This window comes from Styela clava, chromosome 8, assembly GCF_964204865.1.
Source record: "Styela clava chromosome 8, kaStyClav1.hap1.2, whole genome shotgun sequence".
Classification (NCBI taxonomy): Eukaryota; Metazoa; Chordata; class Ascidiacea; order Stolidobranchia; family Styelidae; genus Styela; species Styela clava.
The window spans coordinates 20364287-20391872 of NC_135257.1; the positions used below are offsets into that span (position 1 = coordinate 20364287).

Genomic DNA, 27586 nt, shown 5'->3' on the forward strand with positions numbered 1-27586 from the left:
AAAACAAGAACAACAACATACATTTTGCAAACCGATACATATTTCCAAACCACCAAAGGCACAAAAACATTGCAACAGCTACCATGACAAATTATTTGACGCATCTACAGTAGAACACAGCAGTAGTTTGACGACGAATAACAGACGTAATAGACCGAGTTTTTCTTTGAATTATGAATCATAATAAGCAAATTTAGATTTTATCAATTTCATGATGAGTTTCATATATAAGTCTCTAGCGTTTCAATGAGGGTTTGTTTCCCCCCCAACTTCGTTTTTTTTTTACTTTTTTCATTATAAACAGAATACACATTTATACACACATGATAATTATTTAAACTGTACCAAATCTAGTTACACGTATTTATAACTAATGATGGGTTGCGTATCGAAAAACAAACAGAAACGAGTTTTTATATATGCCTAAGTGAGGTGGAAAGATTTAAAATAAAAAAGAGGGGATGTAACCAAAAAGTTGGGAACCATTGATTTAGATCAATTCCAGTTTGGTTGAGCACGAAAGGAACCTGCCAGAGGCCAGATGAACTCATTTCCAATTTGATATATTTGATTATATTGTTGCCAATTTAAAAATGTGAAATAACAATTGACGCGGAACATTCGAAGATCTTTTACAGAAAACTACACACTTATTATATGATTATATTATAACCGTGTATTTGTTTATATTTTAAACAATGTACATATAATAATACTCTTTTATTCGAATTTGCAAACTCGCGGAACTCCGTTTGATAGCTCCGCTGGGTAGATCAGGGGTGTGCCGGTCCGCCAAGTCATTTAGTGAGGCCCATTTCAACATTCAGATTTTTTCAAGCATAAGCATGAAATTCTAATCCAACAGTTTATGTTTGAAAAGGCCCTCAGATGGGTAAAAATACATAATTTGTTTTTGCTCTTGTTGCTGCTCTAAATCTTTCGCCGTTTTGCCTGGTGGATTTATTATTTAAACGATATTCGCATTCTCTTCTCTTGCCTTTCCCGCTGAATGTTTTGCATGGCCCAGCCAGAAGTCTGAAATTGGTTATATGGTACACCGACAAAAATGTTGCACACCCTTATTTTTGATATTGCGTTATATTGTTATGATATTCTTATATGATAAAAATGGCTTCATAAATCATATGAATACAAGCGGATAACAACAACTTTATGTACTATATTATGTATATAACTTTATCTTTATGTATATTCAAAACAGACGAAAGTCACACAGAAAACACGATCGTGCGAATTGTAGCATCATGAAATAAATAAAAATACTTATATAAAAATTGAATTATATCTAATCTATGTTGACACAACGCTATAATACCTGATGATATTATCTTTAAATGCAATGAATACAATGCAACTCTTTGTTGCATTCGTTTCCCACAACCATTTGTTCTTCATGGGAAAGAGTGAACAAGAGAGATAGGTTTAGATAGATAGAGAAAATTTATTTTCACAAATAATATGAAATAATAGTGAAAGATTGTATGACATTTATACATTCTATTCTGTAGGGAAGTATTCGAGATGGCCCAGTGCATATAGGTTCTCAAAGTGCTTCATACGGAGCCTCCGAGCGCGTGACCGAAACGGAGGGAGTCCGCGAGTTATTCGTTTAATTTTTGAAATACCAAATATTATTTTTAAATACAAAGCAGCAAATACATCCGAGTCATTAAATAAAGTACATTTAGTTTACTCAGGAACATCAGGGGCTCCGTATAATAATCAACATCTTCACGGGCTGCATAACACTAACCCGGATGGGTAAAGCGTTGAATTTAACTGTGATAGCATAACTGATTACACAATCACATACCATGCCCCCACTTCACCCTGGTGGTAATAGATTGGGTAATAAATGCCGAATTGAAAAGTTTCAGTTCCACCCAAATAATTAGAGCTCTATATCAGGGGTGTGCAATATTTTTTGTCGGTGGGTCATATACCTAACTTCATACATCGAGCTGGGCCACGCAAAGAAAATCCGCGAAAAAGACAAGAGAAAGGAATGCGGCTATCGCTGGCCTTACAGAAATAACTGCACCGGGCAAAACGGAAAAAGATTTGACACTGCGACAAGAGAAAAAAACAATATGTATTTTCATCCATGTGAGCGTCTTTTCAAACATAAACCGCTGGATTAAGATTTCATGCTTGATGAGGAAAATCTGAGTGATGAAGGGCCACACTAAATGACTTGGCGGGCCGGGTTATGACCCGCGGGCCGTCGGTCGCACACCCGGTTGCTTGTATAGGGCATTGTTCTGAGCAAAAGAATTGGACAAGGGTCATAAAGAACCGTAAAAAAACTTTAGGGCTCCTGACCATTGAAAACTTTAGAAGAAAAAACTTGCTTATTCAACACAATTGAATTTTACATGTGAGTTAACTTTGAAATCCTTAATACGTTATAATGAAATTGTGGTAAAATGATTTTTCGACAATGCAAGCGTTATATGACTTATCAAGATCAAATCATCAAACGTTTCATTGGGAAATAAATAGCAGTTACAAGCACAAACTTTCAATTTTTATCGAGTGTACACACGACATCACAACAAACAGAACTGTATAAATGTAGACTCTGGTATGAAAGAAGAATTCCTTTCAGAATGATGTTAGATTATATTATTATGTTGAAATTACATAACCAAACATTTTTAAAAGACCCCCGCCAACGCCCAAAATAAGAAAATTACTAATTGTCAGATTAGGATCAGGGTTAGGAAGGCATATTACGCTGAAAATTCAAATTTTCAAATCATTTCTTCTCAAATCTCACATTTTGCATTGATGGCGTTTTTTTTTTTTACAAAAATCCAAAACATATTTTTATCGGGCATGGCGTTGACATTTCATATATATTTTCTCACATCATGTGGGTGATGGGGAGCATAGTATTTTAACCCAATCAACGAATTAAACACAAACCCAGCCTTCTAATCAAAAGGTCATCGTCCGTTCGATAAAATCGTGATGGTGAGTGTGGTGAAATTAAAAATTTACTATTTCCGATATTCTACCTTTCAATATATAATTTAATCCATTTCAAGAGCACAACATTTATTTTAATTTAATATTAGTAAACACACCGTCTAGTCCTTTGTGTACAAAACAGCAAAATTGTTCACTAAACGCTAATAATTGTTCCGTTAGTAACCAAATCTCTTCCACACAAAACAACTCTGTTCCGGCGGATTTGGATTAATTCCGCGTGGAATGAGAAATTAAAGACCAACACAACGAACTCAATGTATTCAACAGACTTTGATTGTTTCTGGTTGGATAACTTCCAATAATATAAAATGACAAAATTAATAATAATCTTTTATTTCCAGTAATATGCATTAGAGAAACTGTTTTATTGAAATAAACGGTGACATTTTTACTTCTTTTACTACTTCATTTATTATTACATGAATTGTTTGCCATGCAAGTTAATAATTGATAAATACAAAAAGAAGACCCGCTGTCTCCATGACAGCGAGAAATAGCCCTCTAACAAAGAAGGCCTATCTATGTCTTTCCTAATTCGACATTTAAAAAGTCGCTTTTCTTTTTGATTACTTGACCAATTGCGTTGAAATTATCAGTAGTTGAAGATGAATTTTTTTTCTATAAGGCTATTACTTTTATAAATTTCAAATATTCCTGTGAGCTTTATGGGGTTCGTTTTTATTTTAAGCTATGACGTCATCAGAATTTTCCACATGCGACCTTGCCACCATGCGACCATGCCACCTGTCAGCGTTCCGTGGTCAAGCCTGCTGATAATTTACCGTACCACAGTGAATTTTAGCGTAATGTCCCCATATATTTGAGCATAGCTTTCTTGTTTTATATATGATTGCCCAGTGTGTCATGCGGAGGTGACGATTCATTTGACGATATGACTATATATCCACCCCTACCACAACTTATTATCTAGATGGGAGTCCAATGAATAGCCTTCTAGAGGAGTCAATATTTGAATGACAAAAATAGCATCTTGGTCATATAAAACTTTAATGTCCTCTATTCAGCATTGTCTGGAATTTTGGTGGCCTTCCAATGGTACACAAACAACAACACAACGACGAATATCAAAGTATTTATCTATTTATAGGCATGACGAAGTTGAAATTTAATATCAGAATACTTTAGGAAAAAATTTTCTGAGGAAAAGTCACGCGTACTCACTTAGAAGTTACGGACGCTTATCCTGTAGCGGGAGATTATGAATAACAAGAGTTATTGAAACTACCGCAGGATGATCCTAAAAAATGAAACTTATAAATTTATTTTTACAAAAATGGATCATTCGCATTTTCCACTTTAAAGCTTGCGTGGTTCAAGCTTGTATGAGTATTCACAAAATTTCCATCAATCTAGGACTATCTATCACAATAATTTCCGGTATGTGCGGCTTGACAGTCTTTTATTAACGCTAAACAAAGTTGTTGTGTATATGGCTTGCGCCGAGGAAGCAATCCGCGTGAAGCGATCGCGAGGTAGGTTTGAGATGAAATATTCATTTTTACTTTGTCAAAGATCTGAATTGTTTATCCTAATGATAACTTTGTGCCTTTTTTAGGTCTCGCGGAACCAATCGAAGCAATCATAACGCTCAATCCAAGCAGCAATTAAGATAAAAACGAGAATATCGGTCGGAGGCCGAAGACTTATCGATCAAAAGTTAGGGGATCCCCAAAACAGAGCTCTTACTCCATAGTGACACCTTGTGTACCATCACTAATTAATTAATAACTCGCTAATTATACGACATAAATCAATAGGCTTTTGGTCCGAGATAAGATGAATGCACATGCAAAATCTGGAGCAGATTCAATCTCACTTTCGTGAGATATCGCGTGCATCTAACAGACATACAGACAGACAAATACCTATGAACATACTTACCGATTAAAATCGATAAGTAACAATTGGGAAGACAACACACGGAAAAATACAATCACATAACAGGATCATCACTTCTTCCGTCTTAATTTGAATTCAATCAAGTTTTTTTTGGGGCTACCTTGTTATTATATATATATATATATACATATATGGTGTATCACACTTCTGAACTATTTTGCTTACTTGTATGTGAATTGGTATTCTGTGTTACAAAGGCGTCAAGAATGATGTGATAATAATAAAATTTCGAGCATTGTACCGAATGTCATAATAAAGGATTTCAAAATCATAACACCGAAAGTCATATACAAGTTTGAAAGAATGTCATATAGAGTTTTAGAAAATTTTTACCAAAAGTCATATAATTTAGAAGAAGTGCACCGAATGTCATATAGAATATTGAAAGAATTGTATCGAATGTTATGTGAAATTTCACGAAGGATTGTACCGAATGTCAAATAGAATTTTAAAGGGTGCAGAAGAACTGCACCGAATGCCACAGAAAATGTCAGAATGATTAGATCGAATGGAAATTTTAGGATACTTTTAACGAATGTCATAGAAAATTTGAGAATAGTTGTACCGAATGGATGTAGAATTTCAGAAGAATTACGCCTGATGTTTTCTCGACAAAATGCAAAATATTGGCTTCGTTTCCCGAAGCAAGGATAACTGAGTTCGAGCAACAATGATTTACAAAAGGATTAAACCGATTTAAATTCCGATTAAAGCGACGGCTAATGCTGTAATTAGTAACGCATAGATATTATTTCCTAAGTAAGCGGTGCCACATTTGAAAAACTATTGACGCGAATAATTTTCGGCATATGCGCCTTCACAGTCTTTTATTAACGATTTACATGGGTGTTCTGTATTAATTCAGGCAGAGGAAGCATTTAACGTGAAGCAGGTCACTAGGTAGCTCCGCGACCTGATGCGACCGACCTGATTTGACGCGACCTGATGCGATCAAATCAGAATATCACAATGTCCGTCTGCGACTTAATAAAAACAGCATAAATCAACTAAAAAGAAACTTAACAGACATAAACAATAAGGCGAACAGATGCGCTAAACACGAAAACGAAACCTGAATTCATCGGTCCCAGCTAAAACTTGAAGGGAAGGCGATAAGACATCTTAATCCTACGGCTAACCACGGCCTCTTGTCCGAATATCATTCCATGTCGGGTATGAAATTATTTAGCCAGTTATTTGTTTCAGATGTATGGACTTGGTGGTGGAGGAAGCCGAAACAGACTGGCGGTTACGTGAAGATTGCGCCAACAGTAGGGTTAGAGTTACTCTATTATTTGTCTGCGATAACCGACGCTGATATTTAATAAGGGGAATCGAGGTCGTTCCATAAAGAGAAAAAGATATTTAAGCGACTTTAAAACATTAAAGCAACACGATGTTATTGGAGATTCTCTTCCTAAATGAGCGTTGACATATTTGTATTGTGTATTCACTCGAACAATATCCGACGAGTTGCTTTATTTCAAAGTTAAAAGTTTAATTAACAACGCGTTATAGGGATGTTTATTGTTTGGCATCAGTTTGCTAAGATTCTTAGGAATCGCGTTGATCAGATTTTTTTTATAAATCGTAGAGGCATACGTCTTTCTCTCTGAACAAAGACCTGTACAAACAACCACTAATATATACAGAGTCGAATATTTTCTTGGAAGACATTCGCCAGATCTTTTTTACAAAGCTATAAAAAAACACCTGCTGACGCATAAATTAAAAAAAAATACTAATTACGCAGTTAAGGTTAGGGCAGTAATGCATATTGTGATGGAACTTAAAATTTTCAAATCTTTCCTCGCTCTAACACGAACTGCGTATTTACTAAACTTTTTATCAAAACGTGGCGGCGTGTTTTCTTGAATCTAGCATTTTTGCTTTAGTGGCGGGGTTTTGTGCAAAAGATTTCATTCAGCATTTGGTTCGGCATTTGAACGTGCGATGCCATCGTAGTTAAGTTCAACGCTTTAATCCCTACTTGAGGGGTGTGTAACAAGGGCTCGCGGGCCACAATCCGACCGCCCAAGTCATTCAGTGTGGCCCTTTTCAACACTCCTATTTTATGAGTGACGCCTGAGTGAGTGATGAGCTAGACGCCTGAAGTTGTTTATATGGCCAAAAGTTTGGTCAGAATTACCCTGTCTTTATTATTAACTGTAAACTTACTTTGGGCCCACCCTGCTGTATATTAATTGTATGCTGTTTTTGAAAATGGGATTTGAGGTCGTTAAACGATAAAATGCAAAAAAATTCTTCAGCTACTTTCAAGCAACACGATGTTATTGGAGATTCTTTTCCTAAACTAGCGTTGCCGTATTGTATTGTGTATTGACGCGAACAATTTCCGACGAGTTGCCTTATTTCTTCTGAGCTTTGATTAACAACGCGCTATATGGATGTTTATTGTTTGGCATCATTTTGCTGAAATTCTTAGGAATCGCAATAATGAAAAAAAAAATTCATAGGCCGTAGAGCAGGGGCCGACAACCCACGGCCCGCGGGCCGGATTCGGCCCGCGATGCTTTAGTGAATTATAGTAACAAAACATCTGTTTTGTCGATTATATTCTTTAAGTAACAGAATTTAATGTAAGACTAAATTATATTTTAATCCAACAAGTATAAAATTCACAATTTCTCGTTCAATGAGCCAATAATTTAATTATAATTAGACAAATGGCAACCAAACGTAAAAAAGTTGATGCTAAATGCAAAGGGTATAATGGCACCGAAAATATTAAAATGAATTTTTTCAGATGCAATGCAATGAGGAAAAAAATCTATATTTTATTCGAGAGATGTATCACTGCTTGATTTTTATTATACAATATCACCAATATCAAGTATCATCTGTTTGATTTTCAACTTTCTAAAAATATGTGCTGTCCGCCAATGATTTGCAACCCTTAATTTTAGCTTGCGAGCGGCAAAAGGTTGCCACCCCTGTCGTAAAGGCATGCGTCTTTTGCTCTGAACGAGGTATCTCGCTGATATCTAAATAGTCGAATCTTTTCTTGAAAGACAATCGGCGGATCTTTTGTACAAAGCCCGCGCCGTGAAAAACTCCCAACGCTCAAAATGACAAAATTAGTCAGTTTGTGTTAGTAAAGTCAGATTGAGCTGAAAATTCAAATTTTCAAATCATTTTTTCCCCTAATACTGACTGGACAATTACAAAGTATTTATTTCAAAACGTGGCGGGCGGGGTTTCTTGAATCTGGCATTTTTGAATGAGTTGTCGGGGGCTTCGTACATAATATCCCTTTCGGCATTCGGTTCAGCATTTCATACTTTATTCACTACACTATGGCATAAGATTTGAAACTGCGATTTTAACGGGCGATCACAGTTTTGCATGACGCTTTTTTCATAAGACCACTGGATACATAAAGAGTCACATAAAAGATCATGTTTCTACGTATGACCAAGTCTTCCCATAGGCTTTCCTCTCCTGGTACAAATATGAAAGCCTGGTATACAGAGAGAGATAAATGTTGGTTCAGATTTATCTCATTATTTGTTCATATTATTAACTGTAAACCTACTTTCGGCCCACCCGTTTTAAAAAGGGGAATCGAGGTCGTTAAACAATATAATGCGAAAAAAAATATTTCAGCTACTTTAAATTATTAAAGCAACACAATGTTATCGGAGATTCTTTTCCTAAACAAGCGTTGCCACATTTGAAGGAGTATTGACGGGAACAATTTTCGACGAGTTGTATCATCAAATAATAGCGCGTTATATGAATGTTCATTGTTTCGCATCAGTTTGCTAAGATTCTAGGAATCGCGTTGATTAAACTTTTTTCTAAAGGTCGTATTTATTCGCTCTTAAAAACGCCTTGCATGAGCAAAGACTGTAATCTGTATAGTAAAATCTTGTCTTGAAGAACACTCGGGAGATCTTTTGTACACCCAGCCGTAAAAACAGCCCATCAACGCAAAAAAAAAATAATTAGTAATTATCCGGTAAGGATTAAGGTTAGTAACCCAGACTTTGCTGGGAATTAAAATTTTCAAATTATTTACCGCCCTCATACTAACTAGATAATTACAAATTATTTATTTTAAACCGTGGCGGGCGGGGTTTCTTGAATCTGGCATTTTTGCATTAGTTTTAGGGGGCTTCGTACAAAATATCCTTTCCGGCATTCCGTTCAGCATTCCATACTTTATTCATTACACTATGCGATTTTACCGTGCGATCACAGTTTTGCCTAACGCTTTTTTCATAAGACCCCTGGACACATAAACGGTCACATAAAAGATCATGTTTCTGCGCATGACCAAGTCGTTCCGTAGGCTTTCCTCTCCTAGTACAAATATGAAAGCCTGATATACAAAAAAGGATAAATGTTGGTTCAGATTTACCTCATTATTTGTTCATAATATTAACTGCAAACCTACTTTGGGCCCACCCGTTTTAAAAGGTTGAATCGAGGTCGTTAAAGGGGAATCGAGGTCGTTAAACATTAAAATGCGAAAAAAGATACTTCCGCTACTTTAAAGCATCAGAGCAACGCTGTTATCGGAGATTCTTTTTCTAAACAGGCGTTGCCACATTTGACGGAGTATTGACGCGAACAATTTCCAACGAGTTGCTTTATTTGCTATATTTACAAGTTTTAATTAACAACGCGTTATATGGATGTTTATTGTCTGGCATTAGCTTGCCGAGAATTGTTGGGAATCGCGTTCGTGAAGTTCGACTTTGATTTATTATTGTTAGTTTATTTTTGATACTTTTAATTACGAAGCCTATTCACGTCTTCTGCGTATTTACGCCCCTAACCTGGCACTGTTCCATTGGCTGAAGATTTCCAATTATATACACTGTATACACAAATGGCGTGTGAATAATAATTGTATAGAATGTCATGTAAATAAGAGAATCATATCGAATGTCATGTAAATTAAAATAATTGCACCGGAAGTTTTTAAATATATAGATTATAGACCAAAGAAATAAAGGCAAAAGGTCAACTCTTCCTTGCTTGATTTTTCTTTGAAATACTAAAATAATCACTTATGATTGTAACAATACGTGAAAATAAAAGCAGATACTACACAACGGAAAGTAACCAATATAGAAAGATAAATGGATTTATGGATTCTTATATACTATGTATACTTGCATATTATTATATACCAGAGGATGATTGTGACATTTTTAAAGCAAAAGGCGCTTTATGAAATGAAATCCGTATTGTAATAAAAACCTATAGCTATACTCATACTATATCGGGAATCGGAATGATTTTTCAAATGAATTCCAAGAACTAATAGAGCGTAATCGTTGCTATCCCACGCTATTAAGTTCCTGATGCGCAAATGTTTGTGAATAACACGCTAATAAAGGAAGAGTGTAGCGCTTTAAACGCTGATTTAGGTCTATATATACCGAATAGAAGGAATATTTTGCAAGAACGTGGAAAATCACGTTTTGTCTTGGATTCTGAAAAGTTGAAGTCATCTTTCGACTAAAGTCAACGATGAGAATTCTTCTTTTACTCGGTCTGGCGTTAACTGTTGCAGGTTAGTTTTTTGCTGTCTTTATATATTTTGTTTGCCCTTGACTTTTACACAATGTTTTCAATATTTGCCCCGAATGAAACGATAACCCCGATTCAACAGTTTTCAATAGTTTCATTTCATTAGTTGAGAGGGTAAATATTTGCTTCTAAATTCCGTTATCAGATAATTTTAACTTCGTTTCTGATAAACCTGATTTGACCTGATTTTAATCTTTCACCCTTTTTTCTTAGCAATTGTACATCATTTATGTTATAATTTAAAAAAAAAAATTTATTTTGAAAATATCACGGAGGAAGCTGATGCGAACAGTTTGAAGTATTTAAATAAAAGTTTTCAGCTTTTAATGAAAAAACAAGTTTCTCTAATTTTTTCCAAGCAACTTTTCGAGTTTTGTTTTTTCGGTTTGTAATAACCCTTTATTAATTTGAATGAATTTGAGTTCGATGTGTAGCCATATAAATAGCAATTTCCGTAGCCCGAAACGCTTTCAGAATCTCAATATTTCTGAAAACCCACATTTCCCGACTTTCGGTCGGACTCGCTAGCTGTCACGGTTTGAACTTGACAATTAATTACTAATTTCAGTTTATCCCTCTTTTGGCTATCAATTGTATTTTTCGTTAGAACACGGATTTTCATCCGAAACAAATCTGACAACTTCATTTGTTGAGGAAAATAGCACATTAACATATCTTTAAATTCGATTTTTTAGGGAAGGAATGCTTCGAGCCAATGACTGTTTTGCCTCATGGTGAGGTGACTTGCACTTCTTACGATGGCGCTGTCGGGTCCTCGTGTGAATTAAGATGCACGGATGATAAATACGAGCTTGTGCGTCCTATGAATTCGATTGTTACATGCTTGCCAACTGGAGAATGGGACAAGAAATTTCCATGCTGTCAAAGTAAGTTTAATTTTCTACCTGAGGTGTGTAGCCCTATTCCTGAATATGTTGTTCATATTTTTTGCTTTAATACTATCTCGGTGATAACGCGTCCGACATAGAATGTAACGTATTTTATACACCATTGGGCGCAATTTCTCAAAAATCAATCAGTATGGTCGGATAGTGCTTTATTGTCTAGACCAGTGGTTCTCAACCTTTTTTCTCTTGTGGCGCACTTCCGTTGCACAAAAACTCTGAGGCCTATTAACTTTATAATCAAGGGAAAAAAGAAAACATAACAAAACATAATTAATACAAGCATTACTATTTAGTAGCTTAGTACAGCATTATCATTCATTGCTACTACAATCGAAGTTTAACTAATTTATCAACAACTCTCGTTAATTTTGATATGTTTGTGGCTCATTTGAAAATGTTCCGTAGCCCAGCAGCCTTATGTCCCGTAAAATACGATAGATAATGCGGAAGGCGCTCAGTTCAATACACTATATCCGAAGGGGCTCCCGAAGTATGCGAACCAAGATGGCGGACATCGGAATGTAATATGTGTACTAGGTTAGGGTTAGGCCATAATTTTAGGTATAAATACTACGGGAGGCTCTTGGCTAGTCTTCGAACTGATAATAGGACTAAAATAAGGAAAATTGGAAAAAAATTATAGCCTAACCCTAACCTGTTACCCATTCTACGTTCCGATGTCCGCCATCTTGGTTCGCATACTTCGGGAGCACCTATCCGACTGCCCTCTGTATATATATATTTGTTCATAATTCTCAGAGTGCGACAAAGCCGCTGATATTGTGATTGTTGTCGATTCTTCTGGTTCAATCACGAGAACCGACTACGGAAAAATGAAGCACTTCATAGCAAACGTTATTGGGTGAGTTTGGTGTGATCATTTTCCCTACACGGCGCTTTCTTTTATTTTAAATGAGGCGTTTCGGCCACGAGAGACCGTGGTCTGAAAAAAATAGAAGTTGCCTCATCAACACGACATAGATTGTACCAAACTTTTGCAATGACAATTCAAAGAACTCCTAAATAAATTGTGAAATTTCAGGTTTGCTTCGGTCTCGGGCCTGCAAAGTTAGTTTATTAGTCGGGCTCGGGTCGAGTCGGGTTTAATACGCAAGGGCCTGGGTCGGGTTGGGCTGGAATTTTTGGGCACGATCTTACCTCTACTCTGGACTAGCGGCCAGACCTATCGGTAAGAAATAATTCTCAAAACACGCGTTTAGTTCATATCAAAGTCTACTCAATTTTTACCTAAGCAGGTATGTCCCTTGCCGTTTGGGGTATTGTATGTGCGCAAGACAAAATTTTATTTTAAAATAATGAAGCCCTGGTAATTCTCTTTTTAATTATAAACGTTGAAGTGTCTATCTTTGAAAAAAAAAAAATTTTTGTTTTTCTTGTAGTTTTTCCCTCGCATGAGAAAAGTAGTGTGCCACAGATATGTTTTTGTGCCACAAAAGTGGGCCACAGAAGAATAAAGGTTGAGAACCACTGTCACTCTAGAAATATGTAACAAAATTAATTTAAAATTTCCAGATCTTTTGAAGACGACAAGGTTCAATTCTCAGCTGTCCGATTTGCAACAAATGTGGACACCAGAAACAAAATACTGTTTGGAGAGTATGGCATAAATGATATGGTGGAAAAGGTTGAGCTACTTCCGGGTCCAGGAGGAAGTAAGTTCGTATCCATTACTTGAACAGGGGTGTGCAAACTGCAATTTTATATTTCACATTAATTTTTGAGTAGACTGTTTTAGAATTATGCTCTACAATACATTTCTATTAAAAAGTATTTATTTAAGCCACATTTCCGCTTAATATCTTCATAAGAGATGCTCATCAAATAATTATAGGGACCAACTCGGTTAAATAGACCCTGTGCGATAAGCTGGACATGGAATCTGAATTGGAAATTTTTGACCTACGGTGCCAATCAGAAAAGCCCAAATGTTGAACCACAAGGCCACGTGTAGTTAAGCTTTGCTTTTAGTGAAGGCGTGAAACGGTTGTTGAAAACAAATACCCAACCTATTATTCAACCTCACAGAAACTGCTCTTGGAGCTGCTCTCACCTACACAAGGACGGCAATGCTGAGACACCACAACAGAGACAAAGTGCCCGACATGGTCTGGGTAATAACGGATGGAGACGCGACAGATTCAGTCAAGAAAGCGGCAAGATTACTCAGAAAACAAAAAGTTGAGGTATTGAAAGATGTTTATAACTTTTTATGCTTTTATGCTATGTTTTCACGCTTTCCACTTAAAACAAGTTTTATGCATGAGAAACTTCAATGACGATGCCAACAAGATCAGACTTTAAAACTGCTAGGCCACCGCGAACAATGTCGTTTTTAAGGGTCTTGAATAATTTGAAACAAAATTCCATGAATGTGACAGATTAGATAACGATATTTTTAAACTTCCATGTCTAATACAGTTAGGGAAAGAGGAAAACCACTATTTTTTTAATAAAAAATTGCCTAAAAGCAAGGTCCCGAGCACTCAATCAATCAGACATACAAAAGCTTGATTTCTGATCTACTTATCGACGACCACTAAAGTTAGCAGAGTTACTGTAACTTTCGAGAACTGTGGCGTAAAGCTGCGCTATGATCAATACCGATCAATTCATTAATAAGATACATCGAGCAGCTCTTGTCAAATGGTCAGAAAAACACCCATGATGTATAGGGATTTCCACACAATTGAAGTTCTTCGAAAAAAATCTTTGGGCATAAACTTATTTGTTCAGTAGGTACATCGACAGTAATTGCAAATAAATAAATTAATATTTCCCTCTTCATTTTCAAGATTATCGCACTTGGAATCAAACAGCCTGGAGAACCGTTATCCATTAAGCAACTAGAAGAAATAACTGGCAACCCTGATAACGTCATCGAAGTCAAAGGAATGGAATCGCTCAAAGAGGAATTGAGAGGCCGAATCGTTGGGAAAATCTGTAAATTCTCATGTCCTCATTGTGAGTAGATTATGATATCTTTATTTTGGGAAGCAGCAGCTCCCAACCGGGGGACTGTGGACTTCGTCACAGAAATATCAAAAAAGCTTATGTGAGATTATTTAGAAAGTCAAAGTTGCATCTGTATTACGTTTGATCACTGCTATAGGTCATAGCGAGTCAGCATTTGACCGCGTCCCTATTATATAAGGTGAAAATGTTCAAAATTACACTATAACTTATAGCAATATAAAACTAAAATTCAAAGGACTATAGAACATCCAATAGTGGGCAATTCTCAGTTAGTACATATTAAATTACATTGCAAAACCTCTTTAATTAAAACCTGCTATTTTTGTTGTTTCTGTATCACATTGAGCAGGGGTGTGCAACTTGTGGCCCGCGGGCCAAATGCGTCCCTCGAGGAAAAATTGTGCGGCCCGCGGAGAAATGCTAGTTTTGAATGAGGTGCAGCGAAATTAGTTTTTAATTTAATCTGATATGTGCGGGTAATTCTAATCGCTTTGCGTTGCGAAGCCTATACCTAGTATGTATACGAATTTATAATGCCAACAGATATATTTCGGTTTCACCAAGTTATTTCTACCTGACCCTCTTGTATTAAAGGATGCACACCCCTGACATAAAGCGTTCGATTTGCTTTACCAACGTTACACAAAGATTTCAGAATTATTAGAATTTTTAATTAATTAATTATTTTTTTAATTAACAGATCCACCAACTACGCCACCGCCACCACGTGAGTATAAGATTGTTAATTGAATATTGAAATGCAGGGTCTACCAATTACCAGGTCGTTTGGAACATATTTCAGAGACAACATAGCTTTCGTGGAAAGCGTCATAGATCACTGAAACTTTTGGGTACAATTATACACAATCATTCAAAGTTATAATTATTTACATTATTTGGAAATAATTGAGAAGATTATGGCAATTCGGAATTAGATAGATTGTGATCCAAAATAATCTTGTAATCAAGCAATCTTTGCATTGAATAATAATGATTAAATGGAAACAAAGCATGGAATTGGGGTGGGGCAGGGTTTCAACCAGTACTCAAAGATTATTCAATAAAATTAATGAAGCCCCTATCATGAGAAACGTGAGAATTTATAGAATAAACTAATGTTGGGCGATACTCTCTAATCCCTGAGGTTATATCGAGTCAACCACTGACTTGTGTTGATGATGAGTTGGAGTTATTTAAGTGACTTCAAGATTTTGATAAATGGTGAATCGAGTTGCATTCTAGTCGAGTCAATTATTCTTTGGGCTCTCCCGACAGGAAGGGAAGTCAGAAAGTCTGAAGTTTCTATTTGCCTAGTTAGTTCGCTAGAAACGTGAATTTTCAAAACTGGTCTAAAAAGCGTTTAAAAATTGCTATGCATGACAAGAAAAATCCTTTTTTTTACAGTTCGAAAGAGTAGGGGTTCCGACCCCCAAAATCTCCTGGCTACACCTCTGAATGGGACAGTCAAGATTTATCAAACTTATATTTATATGAATTATTTATTTTCACAGCCAAATGTGATCCTAACCCACCCCCACCGCCGACTGGAGGTTCTGTAAATTGCGATAGCGATACCGCAGACATTGGAACGAAATGTGACTTCGTTTGCAAACCAGACTCTCAGCTCGAAGGACCCGAGGACGCAGTCTGTGAAGAAGATGGAAAGGGAGGTGCAAGATGGAGCCAAGAAGCCAAGAAATGTGTCAGTAAGTCAACCTGGTAATTTATTCCCAATAGTGAAAATACCGCGCTCTAATATACCTTGCTAAACGTTTCACAATTTTTCCACGTTTTTGCAACTGTTTGGTGATATTTTACGAACAACTGGGAAGGTGGCAACTGACTAAACGTAAATAACTATGTCTTTTAAAAAAAAGTACGCTTCAGAAGTATCTGCACCAAGATGGCGCACAGCCTGAACCCTAACCTGGTAAACATACTATGTTCAGGTTGTGCGCCTTCTTGGTGCACATACTTCTGGAGATCCAAAAGCATACTAATTTTGCTTTGTAGCATGGTCGACCATTAAAGAATAGACCTATTTATAATCGGGTTAAAACTCATTGCCCACCGCCTTATTTAACCTAGACGGACAATGTGGAATCACAACAAAACAGTCCTTCTAACAATAGAAACTTTAAATTGACGCCAACATCGTAACAGCAATCAGCCAAAAATCAGAGCTTTCAAATAACCTTTTCCTTAGCAAAAGCTTCAAAATTTTCAATAAAAATTAATATTAAAATCAAACATAAATAATAGGAAATCACAATGTTGAAAACGTTGTTTTGCAAATATTGTCTTAGAACGCCATGCCCTTTTTGTGTATTGTACAGTTGTAGTCATCCTAATATATGGAGTCTATAAAGTCTATAAAGAAAAAAAGAAAATTGCAAAGAAATTTTGTAGATATCATATATTGTTTTGGCTCTCACGGATGTATTAAATGAAGGAAAAATACTCAATCAATTACTGATTAAAAAAACACACCTGGTTAAGACTTATTGAGAACTGACTTTATAACAAAATTGAAATTGTAACAGGACTTTATCGACAACTTGTATATATTGATCAACGTAACTTGTTCAAAATAGAACGCTTTGCCTTTTCTTCTATTGTAAGGTTGTAATTATCTTTATAATACGCTGTCAGAATTGTTTTTGATTTTATATTTATACAATGAATCATTTTATCGCATGCGCGTTTCACGACTGAACGAGCGACTGAATCTATTACCAATAGACAACGGAATCGAACAAAATACTTATATTCATTTTAAATATATTTTTCTCTTCAAAACAAGTCGACTCACACTAATACAACGTATTCAATCCAAACACCGTATTATTTCTTCCTACAGAAAAATGCAAAAAGCCTCCTCCGCCAACCTACGGTACCGTAAAATGCAGTAACTTGGACAACAAACTAATTGTCGGTTCATCTTGCACATTCAAATGTAACGAAGGATATCAAGTTGTGGGGAAAAGAGAAACCGAGTGCGAAAGAGACGGAACATGGTCAGAAAAGGCACCAAAATGCGAACGTAAGTGAAGTATTTACCCTATGTGAGACCTTATAGATATTTTATTTTTTTAATGTGAGATCTTTTGTACAAAGTCCCCGCCAACGCTCAAATTAAGAAAATTAGTAAATATTCAGTTAGAGTTCGGGTTAAGAATGCAAATTTCGCTGAAAATTCCTATATTTGAATCATTCTTAATCCCAACTCTAACTTCAACGCAAGGCGTTTCTACAAATTTACAATCATATCCGAAAGTATATATTAATATTATATGTATAGTTGTTTAAATTTAATCAAATCTCTCTCCGAAAAGGGATTGTCATTGCTGACCTGCCGTGACACTCTTCACAAATCGACGCCATCGATACCTGTTCTGCGACATTTTGAACAACGACATTATAATCAAATAAACGGGTGTAAATAGTCAAATAATGAGTGAATTCACAAGTGTTACGTGAAAGACACTCTAGCGTTCCGCGTCATATTGTAATTTCGCATTTTTTTGAATGACATATTGTATATAAATCAAATATACATATAAAATTTGCGCAGGGGTTTCTTGATTCTCTGAAATGTCTCATCAAGGATCTATCCCAACAAAAAGGTTTAAAACAACAGTACTGGAATATTAAAACGAATTGGATAAGTTTCAGCTACATTGCAGTATTTATTGCGGTATTCAATAAGGCCATAATTTATTCCGATTTTCCCTATTTTTAATTCTTTTACGAATTCCGGGAATATATGTGTTAGCCAATTGATTATATGCCCTACTTATGGGCTTCAGTCTCTCTACACAACTTTATGTTAAGCGGACAAACAAAATTAGCTACCTCCATATTGGTACACATACTTCTAGGGCGTCATTTAATTTGCTGCGCTTATATATATTTGGCTTTTTAATACAGACTTAAAAGGTCTAAAATAGTATACGAATCAGATAGTGAGGTTTTATATCCTAACCAAACTTTTTTTACGCAGCTCTTTGCAAGCCACACCCACCACCAGGACCAATCAATGGCGAAGTTGAATGCAACAACGAAAAAGCAATAATCGGAACTCGTTGTGATTTTGCTTGTAAGGTTGGATACTCGCTCCAGGGATCAGAGAAAACAATCTGCAAGAAAATTTCCAGTGGAAAAGCTGAATGGAGCCATAAGGCACCAACATGTACCAGTAAGTGAAAAAAGATTACATTTATCAATATCGATTGGGTCCTAAACTACCGACTACTTCTTTTCCTTCTATGCTTTTTTATCAGTGAATTCGTATGCGTGTAATACTATGATGCTGTGCAAGAGTGAAAATAACTACCCCAAATGATTTAGAGCAGAGGTTTGCAACCTGCGGCCCGGGGGCAAAATGCGGCCCACAAAGAAAAAATGTGTGGCCCGCGGAGAAGTGCGAATTTTGAATTGTGTGCGGCCCGCAATGCGAGTCTTCAATTTAGTTTAATCTAGTATATTTAAATAATTTTAATTATTTTGCGTTGCAAAGCTCCTACCTATGTGCAATTATTCATTATGTCTACGACGTTAAACTTTTTTGTGCCTACAGCTATTATAAAACCTATGTTCGATAAAGGTACGGCCAGCGGTTCCACCCAGTTATTTAAAATCTGGCCTTCTTGAATTGAAGGTTGCACACCCCTGATTTAAAGTCTTGCTACATACTAACTTTGATGTATATATTAGGAAGTCTTAACTTGGCCATAGCAAGCTTGAATATTTGTGTTAGTTGTGCAACAAGACTCGTGAATTTCATAGAATAGTTAATATCGTATCTTTTGTACCGAGACCCCGCTAAATAAATATTCCATCAACAATTAAAAATAGCAAATTAGTAATTATTCAGTTAGGGTTAGAAATGCAGATTACATTCGAGGTTCATTTTTTTTTTAAATCATTCGTAACCCCTACTTTGACCCTGTTGTTTTAAAAACATGGCGGGGGTGCTTTTCTCAAATTTTACATTTTGAATTGGTGGTGGTGGCTTTGTACAAAAAATCCTTATTATTATATACGGCACATGCCTTAAAGCCCAGGGTCGAAGCGAGTCACAGTCGAGCGAGTCACAGCAGATTTAAGTCTAGAGTAAAATTCAAATAATTTAAAAAATTCGAGTTACAAGTATGGCTTGGAATTTTAGAACATCTGATGATTTCAGAATAAAACCGAATATTTTTTTTGAAATATAATCAAAGCTCGAATACTTGGAAGATATATAATTGTATGTGGCTTCTTAATGCAATGGATCCTCCAGATAAATAAATTAATGAAAATATAGAAACCGCCATACAACAAACAAGATGGCGGAGATTCGAAATTAATTTCGAAATTCAAATTTACAATTCGATTCAATTCAAAATGCCCAGTCTTAGGTACAAATCGACTCGACACTATATTAGTCAAAACCTGGGATACTAAGTCGGATCTGTAGTTTGGTGTATTTTCACTACATCCGAAGTTCGAGTTCGGAGTTCGTGTTTTTAAACTCTGGAGGTGAAGGTTGGAGTCCAAAATTTGGTGTTACTCCTAGACTGAGTCTGAATTTCAGACTTTCGATGACGATAAAAATATTGAAAAAAAATAAAAATTCTCTCTTCAACTGGAATCGGTAGCCGAGTTTCTGTTGAAACATTTATTTAAATGTCTCGAGACAGTTCTAACCTTTAATTAGGTCGAGTACAATTTAACTACAAGAAACGCTGACTTAAAATCTTATATAACAGAAAAATGCAAGAAGCCAGATCCTCCAACCTATGGTACCATCAAATGTGACGATAAATTAATCGTGGGATCGAAATGCGAGTTTAAATGTGAGGAAGGATACGAAATGGTTGGAAAACCAAAGACGATTTGCGAAAAGGCTGGAACGTGGAGTGAAAAAGAACCAAAATGCATACGTGAGATATTTTTTATACGTCAACTACATATAAGGCCCTGTAACAGTAGACATAGTGATACTACTTTTTGAGCATGAGGATCTTTCCAATTTTGACAAATTCAAGTGTTATCCATTAGAAATGGGAAATAAAAGCGGTACAACTCGCTCTATAGTAATAGTTTGAGATAGATAACAGTATACCTCAACATATAATAATAGCTCGGATAGAATACAACGTGTTAAATTCCACGCTATATTACTGGCTTGAGGTTGATCCCACCCCTTTTTTTTGGCGGTCCTCACTCTATCGTAGCGACGGATAAAGACGTCTTAATCAAGCGAAACTTCGAATAAATGTTCTAACACTCGCTAAATCACCGAATCGGCATATCCAAGACACACGTCTAATAGGAAACAAAAGGCGAATAATGAACATGAAATGAGTTTCGTGTAAGCTTCATATCAAGACTTAAAACCTAAAATGAAGAAAATTCGAAAGAGTTGTTTTGAGAAATTTTGTTTTTCAACTTCTGTAACAATTTTTCGAAATATTTTGGTTAATATTGCATCAAATTACAACTCTATACCAGCTTACTTACTTTCATGTACTATTCTGGAATAAATTAATTTTGAAATTTCAACATTCACCATTTTGTCTTAAATTTCACAATTTTAATTCTCGCAATATTTATACAACAGCAAAATGCACGCCACACCCCCCACCGAAACCAGTAGATGGATTTGTTGATTGCGATAACGTCGTTGCAACCGCCGGAACAATCTGTCAATACAAATGTAAGAGTGGACATAAGCTAATTGGCTCAGAGAATACAGTCTGTGAAGAAACAGCTAGAGGTGTCGTAGAATGGAGCCACAAGGCACCAACGTGCAAAAGTAAGTAAGATTATCGGTGTAACAAATGGCACTCCATGTGTGTACCAATATGAAGGTAACTAATTTCGACAGGAGGTGTATTCACTCGGCTAGCACAGACAGTTTCCGAACTCGTAATAGAAATAAAAAAGGGAAAATTGGAATCAAAATATGCAATAACCTTAACCTGGTACACACACTACGGTAGTACCTTTTTGGAATGTGAAAAAAAGTCTTTATCATACATAGAATTTTTTCGTAGCTCAAAACTCTTTTTAGACCACCAAGACCCTTGAAGACTCACCAGCTGCTACGGTCTGACTTGGCAATTATAAATTTCGAAACCACCTCCCAATGAATCCAATGAATTGTCTTTTGTGTCATTGTTCAAAAATTCTATACTAACATATTGAACAATATTTACAAATAAATATTCATACATATTAATCACTTTTGTTTACTGAACAGGAACTTGCGAAAAACCCGAAACAATAGACCACGGTACAGTCAAATGCGACAAACCGGACAAATCATTAATTGAAGGAGCCGTTTGCGACTTCGAATGCGACGATGGTTTTAATATGAAAGGACAGAAAAATGCGATATGCGAGGCTGATGGAACATGGAGTGCTAAGCCCCCAACTTGTGGAGGTAAGTGAACAATTTTTACCGTATTTTATGCGCGTGTAAAAATTTGATAATACTAGTGTTAGGAAGTCCCGGGTCATTGACTTAAATCAGTGGATGCTTGAAGAGAACCTTGTTTAGAACTAAAGATGTAAAAATTAGAAGAAAGCTCAGTTCATCTGTCCAGTTTCGAGGGTGGTTGATATTTGGTGTAGGGACACATGTAAAAATTAGCAAGAGAGAAAATTTGTGTAAGGACACACGTCCAACTTAGCGAGGAGGTGGGTGTTTGAAATTTTAGTGGGGGGGGGGGGGGGGTAGGAGACCACTAAGTTAACACTAAACTGTTCATTTCCTGTAGAACCAAGTGAATGCGAGAAATGGAATGAATTTGAGAACGGAAAGATGACTTGCAAACCAAAGACAAAATTCGTTGAAGGAACCAGATGCGATTTTAAATGCGACGATGGCTACGTTATGATTCCAGGATGGAAAAATTACACAATGTGCAACGCTAGTGTAGTCAGTACTGAAGTCGGTTTAAAGACAGAGTTACATTGGACAAACCAATTACCGTGCTGCGGAAAAGGTACCGTTTATCATTAAAAGTTAGATTTAGTAATAAGTAACGAAATTAGCGAAACTTTTCTCCCAACTATAGTTTGAGTTTGAACGGCGTAGTTTTGAACTTCGTTCATGTTTTATAATAAATATTCATTTATCGTGAAATTGAATGAAGGCTGACCTTAAAAAATCTAACAAATCTAAATGAATCCAAAATAAAAAAAATATAAGATCTGAAAATATATTAGTCACTGTCTTTAATTACTGATATAGTACTTTACTGTCGATAATTCTTAGACCAACATGTCGCCAAGAACACATTTTCTGCCACCATATTGTAGCCATCCCCGTTTAAGGCAATATGCTATGGTGAATATTTTGGACATTCTAAAATGGCTACTTCGCTTTCGAATGGCGGTGTGAAAACGCCAAATTGAGAACGACGCGGTTACAAAATCCAAGTTTAAATTTGTAGCATTTTATCAACCTAACCTGTTTCTATTCTTTATCAGTCCTTGAATATCGCAAAAAACTTCTATCTCAAAACTTTTTTCTCATATGAAATACAAAGCATTTTGCAAAATAGCGTTCCGTGCTGAACTTCAGAAAATATATCATCCAATGCAATGAAATAAAACTTCAAACTATTCTATTGTAGTCAAATTGCACACACTAACCAACATTATTTTACCAATTCGCTACAGCCATTTGTTGTCGTCATGGCATTAATAAAAAAATAAATTTAATGTTTCCAGTGACATGTGACAAAGATGCCAAAATGGATCTCGTAATCGTCATGGATTCTTCGGGATCAATTAACCCACTCGGAAAAAACGGTCCCGACTATTATTCGAAAATGAAAGACTTCCTTGTCGATTTGATTGAGTGAGTTTAACTATACTATTTGATACGAGCTTTTGAGCAATAGTGTACATAGGTGTCCTATTTATTATTATTTTCTATAGCGCAGATGTGGGCAATTTTTTTTTGGAATGGGCCAGTTACAGATAATAGACTTGGTTACTGGTCCGGAAGCTCACTATGGAATTATGAATAATTAAACAGTTATTTACAAAAACAAATCTAGTGTACCAAAGGGCATAAGTAATAATACTCACGAATGCTCATTCGGAAGGATTAGTATGACATACATGTGGATTGCTATGCACATTATATTTAAATGTGGAGAATTACATATTTATTTTAGCCGACGATTCGTTGTTTGCATCGATATTTTTAAAAAAAATTTATATTCATGAAAATGGGCCTGGGGAACACTGCTAAATTGCTATTTTTGTTTTGAAGTGGATTCAAGGGAGATGGATTCCATTTTGGTGTTGTAAGATTCAACACTAAGGTTGTAAAAGAAGACACAATTTTACTCGATAAATATATTGGAAACAAAGCAGGGATTAAGAAAGCTATCCTAGGTTTCGATGGACCTGGCGGAAGTGAGTATATCAAGCTTTTGCTGTGGAGGGCTTAGTGGCTGTAGACTCGAATATTAGGATCGAATCAAATTCAAAATTATTAGAATCGGTTTAGACAATAATTTTGAATCGCCGCCATCTTGAATTAAAGTGAATTCAACAATCTTTTTGTGAAGCTGACTATTATCTTACCAGCAAGTCATTGATGAGGCATGGTTATTATTATGTGTGGACACTGAGTGTGTGGACAAGTACAATTAGACATCTTCCAAGTATTCGAGATTCGATTCGATTCTGAAAACATTAGTATTAAGAAATGCTCAGCCCTAGTTGTAGTGTTTTCTTTTGCCAGAGTTTTTTTAACCTCTATTCCTGCCTTTACAAGTTTCTACAGTAAAATCCACCTCTATTTTTTTATATTTTGACTTTTACAAATACTTATAATGGGTATAATTATTGCAAAACCGTCACACGGTGCGCATTTTTTAATTTTGATGACTTGAAATGGGATAAAGATCCCACAACAACTTTTAAATAAATCAAAGTAATAGGCTTTTATCCACAAAAGCAATCTTTAATCATTGAAATATTCAAAGCAATTTACCCAGTAGGTAATGACAAAAGTGATTTTCTCACAATACCAACCACAACAACAAGAAAAACTCTGGCAGCGGAAAATATTCAATGATTATGATCCAAATTTTTGTGTTGCTTTTGTATTGTTCTGGCACTGTCCCAATATTAGTTATTTCTCTTTATCGAAAACAGACCCAACATTTGATACCATTATTTATGTGTATGCAATTGCGTTTCTTCCACAGTTGTAAAATGCTTGTCTGAAGAAGTCTGACCACGATCAGATGATACGTTCCGGAAATACATTTGTGTTAGTGTGCAGCAAGAATCTTAATTTAAATAGAACTGCCATCAACAATTAAACATAACAAATCGACTCATATGTCCACTTCGTTTCAATAATGGTAAAAACTTCTTTTTCAGAAACAGCCACTGCAGCGGCTATTAAATACGTCCGCAAGTGGGTTTTGCCAACCGGAAGAAAAGGTGTTTCAGACGCAATTCTAGTGGTGACTGATGGAGCAGCCACTGACGTTAAGGATCTTCCGGCGGAGATAAAAGCCATTAGAGATGGAGGAGTTGATGTAATTACCATTCTTTTAAGTTTCTTTACAACTGATATGAAAATATCTGAAACCACTGGAAATTGATGTAACAAAAAATAATAGAAATATAAGATAGGAAAACTTTGCCCAGAGATAAGTACGTCTGAGTGAGTGTGCTTTTTATTTCAATGGGCACTAATACCTGGGTCACTGATGTGAAGTGAGCGAACAAAATTAGTTATCTCCATATTGGTACACACACTTCTGGAGTGGCAAATTCCATACCGAAAAAAAAGCATTGACGTCATTCATATAGCTTTAGTAGTTCTTAGTAACCCCACCCATAATTTTTTCCAAAGATGTTTTGTGATTGATTTTTTTTTTTAATTTTCAGACTTTCGCACTTGCGATTGGCCCGAAAGTTGGTGAAACAGTTGACATAATCGCTGGAACTGAAGACAATAAGATAATAATCAGTGATATGGAGGGTCTTACAAAAGAATTGATAGATAAAGTCCTTAGCAAGTTCTGCTCTAATACATGTGAAGGAAAGTAGACGAAGACTGGTGACGGACTTTGGGTTTCCCATGAAAATCCATCATTATTATTATGCTTATAGACTTGGTATTATTGACAAAAAAAACCTAAGCAGGTGAAAATGAGGTTGAAATTTAACTTTGGTGCTTGTTTTTCTATATTCCTATTGGGAGAGAACGCATGAAATACTCCCTCAGGAAAATATAAACAGTATCATGTATCCCTAAAGGCTCATATAAAGATATGCTTTTTATTTCACTTGTAATATGATCTCGTTTTTATATTATGACGTCAATTTATTGTTATGTGACCTCACCTTTATTATGACGTCATTTTTAGTGTTATGTGACCTCACCTTTAATATGATGTCATTTTTATTGATATGTGACCTCACCTTTATTATGACGTCAATTTTACTGTGTCTTCCAATATTTATATCATTGTTCCCACAGTGAAGTCCAGACTACTCAGTCTTTACTATTTCGTGAAAAGAAGAAGGGAAAACGGTTTTTAAAATCTTGCGTTTTTGTCTATGATACCAAGCTGATTATTTTATATTTACAGTGTTTATGCCCAATAGAATATTTAGATTCCATGATTTGGATCTGGTGGATTTTCGTGGCAAATATATAGGGTTTGATTTACTAATTAACACATTTGATCTGTTTACTTATAGGATCAATTGTCTTTGTTCTTCACGACAACATATACGTTCTTTGCTTATACTTAGCCATATATGTGCCCCTTACATGCAATAATTTTTAGTATGGACTTTAGTTGCTTTAGTATAGCTTTGTTGCGATGTTTATTGTTTACATTTTCAACTGTGTGGTTAGTATAATACAAACCCTGTTTAAAACCATATGATATTTTATAAGACAAAGAAACGACATTTATTTCTATTATTATTTGTGTATTCGATATTAAAAAGTACACAGAATTATTTTTTATACGGAGAATACTGCAATAAAACGTATAAAAAATGTGATTTGTGTGTTTGTTCTGGGTCGAGATACATATGAAACGTTGAGCAATTTGTCAGGTAATCATTTGAAGTGGGATTTATTACTATATTTTACTTTAGGCAAAGGGTTAAAGTAAGCATATGAAGAGAGGGTTCATGGTGTGTTCTGGGTTGTGATATATATAAAACTTTAGGCAAATGGTTATGTTGTTGTTGTTGTTCGGTTCCCACAAGCTAGATCAGGGGTCGGCAACCTTTTGTCGCTCGCGGGCCAAAATTAAGATTTCAAGTCTTTGGCGGGCCGACATATTTTCAGAAAGTTGAAAAATCGAATGGATGGTACTTTTTATAATAAAAATCATGCAGTGATACATCTCTCGAATAGAATATAGATTTATTTCCTCATTGCATCTCATGAAATTTCATTTGAATATTTTCAGAGCCATTGAACCCTTTGCACTTAGCATCAACTTTTCTGCGTTTTGTTGCCATTAGCTTAATTATGATTAAATTATATGCTCATTAAACGAGTAATTGTGAAATATATAATTGTTAGGTTATAATATAATTTAGTCTAAAGAATGTATTCGTCAAAACGGCTGTTTTGTTACTATAATTTGGTGAAGCGTCGCGGGCCGGATCATAGTGCTCCGCGGGTCGGATCCGGCCCGCGGGCCGTAGGTTGCCGACATCTGAGCTAGACCAATTGCTTTAAAATTTTCAGTGGGTAAAGATTGTATTTTTCTATAGCAGGCTAAAATTTATTGATTTCAAAAATTTCTGTGAGCTCTAATGTTTTCGCTTTATTTTGTGCGTTGACGTCGTAGAAATTAAAAATTGCGCATTCTGTGCCGGTTCCGTGTTCGCCTTAGCTATTTGGTGGTCAGGCGGTGCTAGTAAGCTACTGTGAAAGATTTTATACCCGTATCACTTTGATTTGGCCTTTGTATCCATTTATTTAAGCATCGCTCTCTTGTCCATTGTCGTATTACTAAAATTTGATGTAAAAACATCACATGCATTAATACTATAATGCTGCAAAATGATTAGTTTTGCCACTTTAGTGTATAGCGCAGTGTTTCCCAACCCCAGTCCGCGGTCTCAATGAGTCCACAGAGCGTTTTAATGAGTCCGCAACGAGTCAGAAATTCACTGCGGGC

General features: G+C 35.8%; 1 protein-coding gene across 1 annotated transcript; it reads left to right on the plus strand.

The window, feature by feature from the left end:
• The first annotated feature begins 10363 nt into the window (after window positions 1-10363).
• On the plus strand, window positions 10364-26447 carry LOC120346761 (uncharacterized). The gene is made up of 18 exons (XM_039416577.2): window positions 10364-10483; window positions 11196-11387; window positions 12168-12270; window positions 12942-13081; window positions 13455-13612; window positions 14222-14390; window positions 15103-15129; window positions 15914-16108; window positions 17263-17445; window positions 18406-18600; window positions 20156-20329; window positions 21010-21204; window positions 21652-21834; window positions 22172-22399; window positions 23130-23259; window positions 23680-23825; window positions 24804-24964; window positions 25320-26447. The coding sequence occupies exons 1-18, from the start codon at window positions 10441-10443 to the stop codon at window positions 25479-25481; spliced, it is 2784 nt and encodes a 927-aa protein (XP_039272511.2). The 5' UTR covers window positions 10364-10440; the 3' UTR covers window positions 25482-26447.
• The last annotated feature ends 1139 nt before the right edge of the window (window positions 26448-27586 follow it).

Bases quoted from the DNA above. Each gene is read 5' to 3' on its own strand.
- LOC120346761 (XM_039416577.2), top strand. From the start codon at position 10,441: ATGAGAATTCTTCTTTTACTCGGTCTGGCGTTAACTGTTGCAG. The intron at 20,330-21,009 runs GTGAGATATTTT...TTTATACAACAG, and splicing joins AAAAGAACCAAAATGCATAC to CAAAATGCACGCCACACCCC. The intron at 22,400-23,129 runs GTACCGTTTATC...TAATGTTTCCAG, and splicing joins ATTACCGTGCTGCGGAAAAG to TGACATGTGACAAAGATGCC.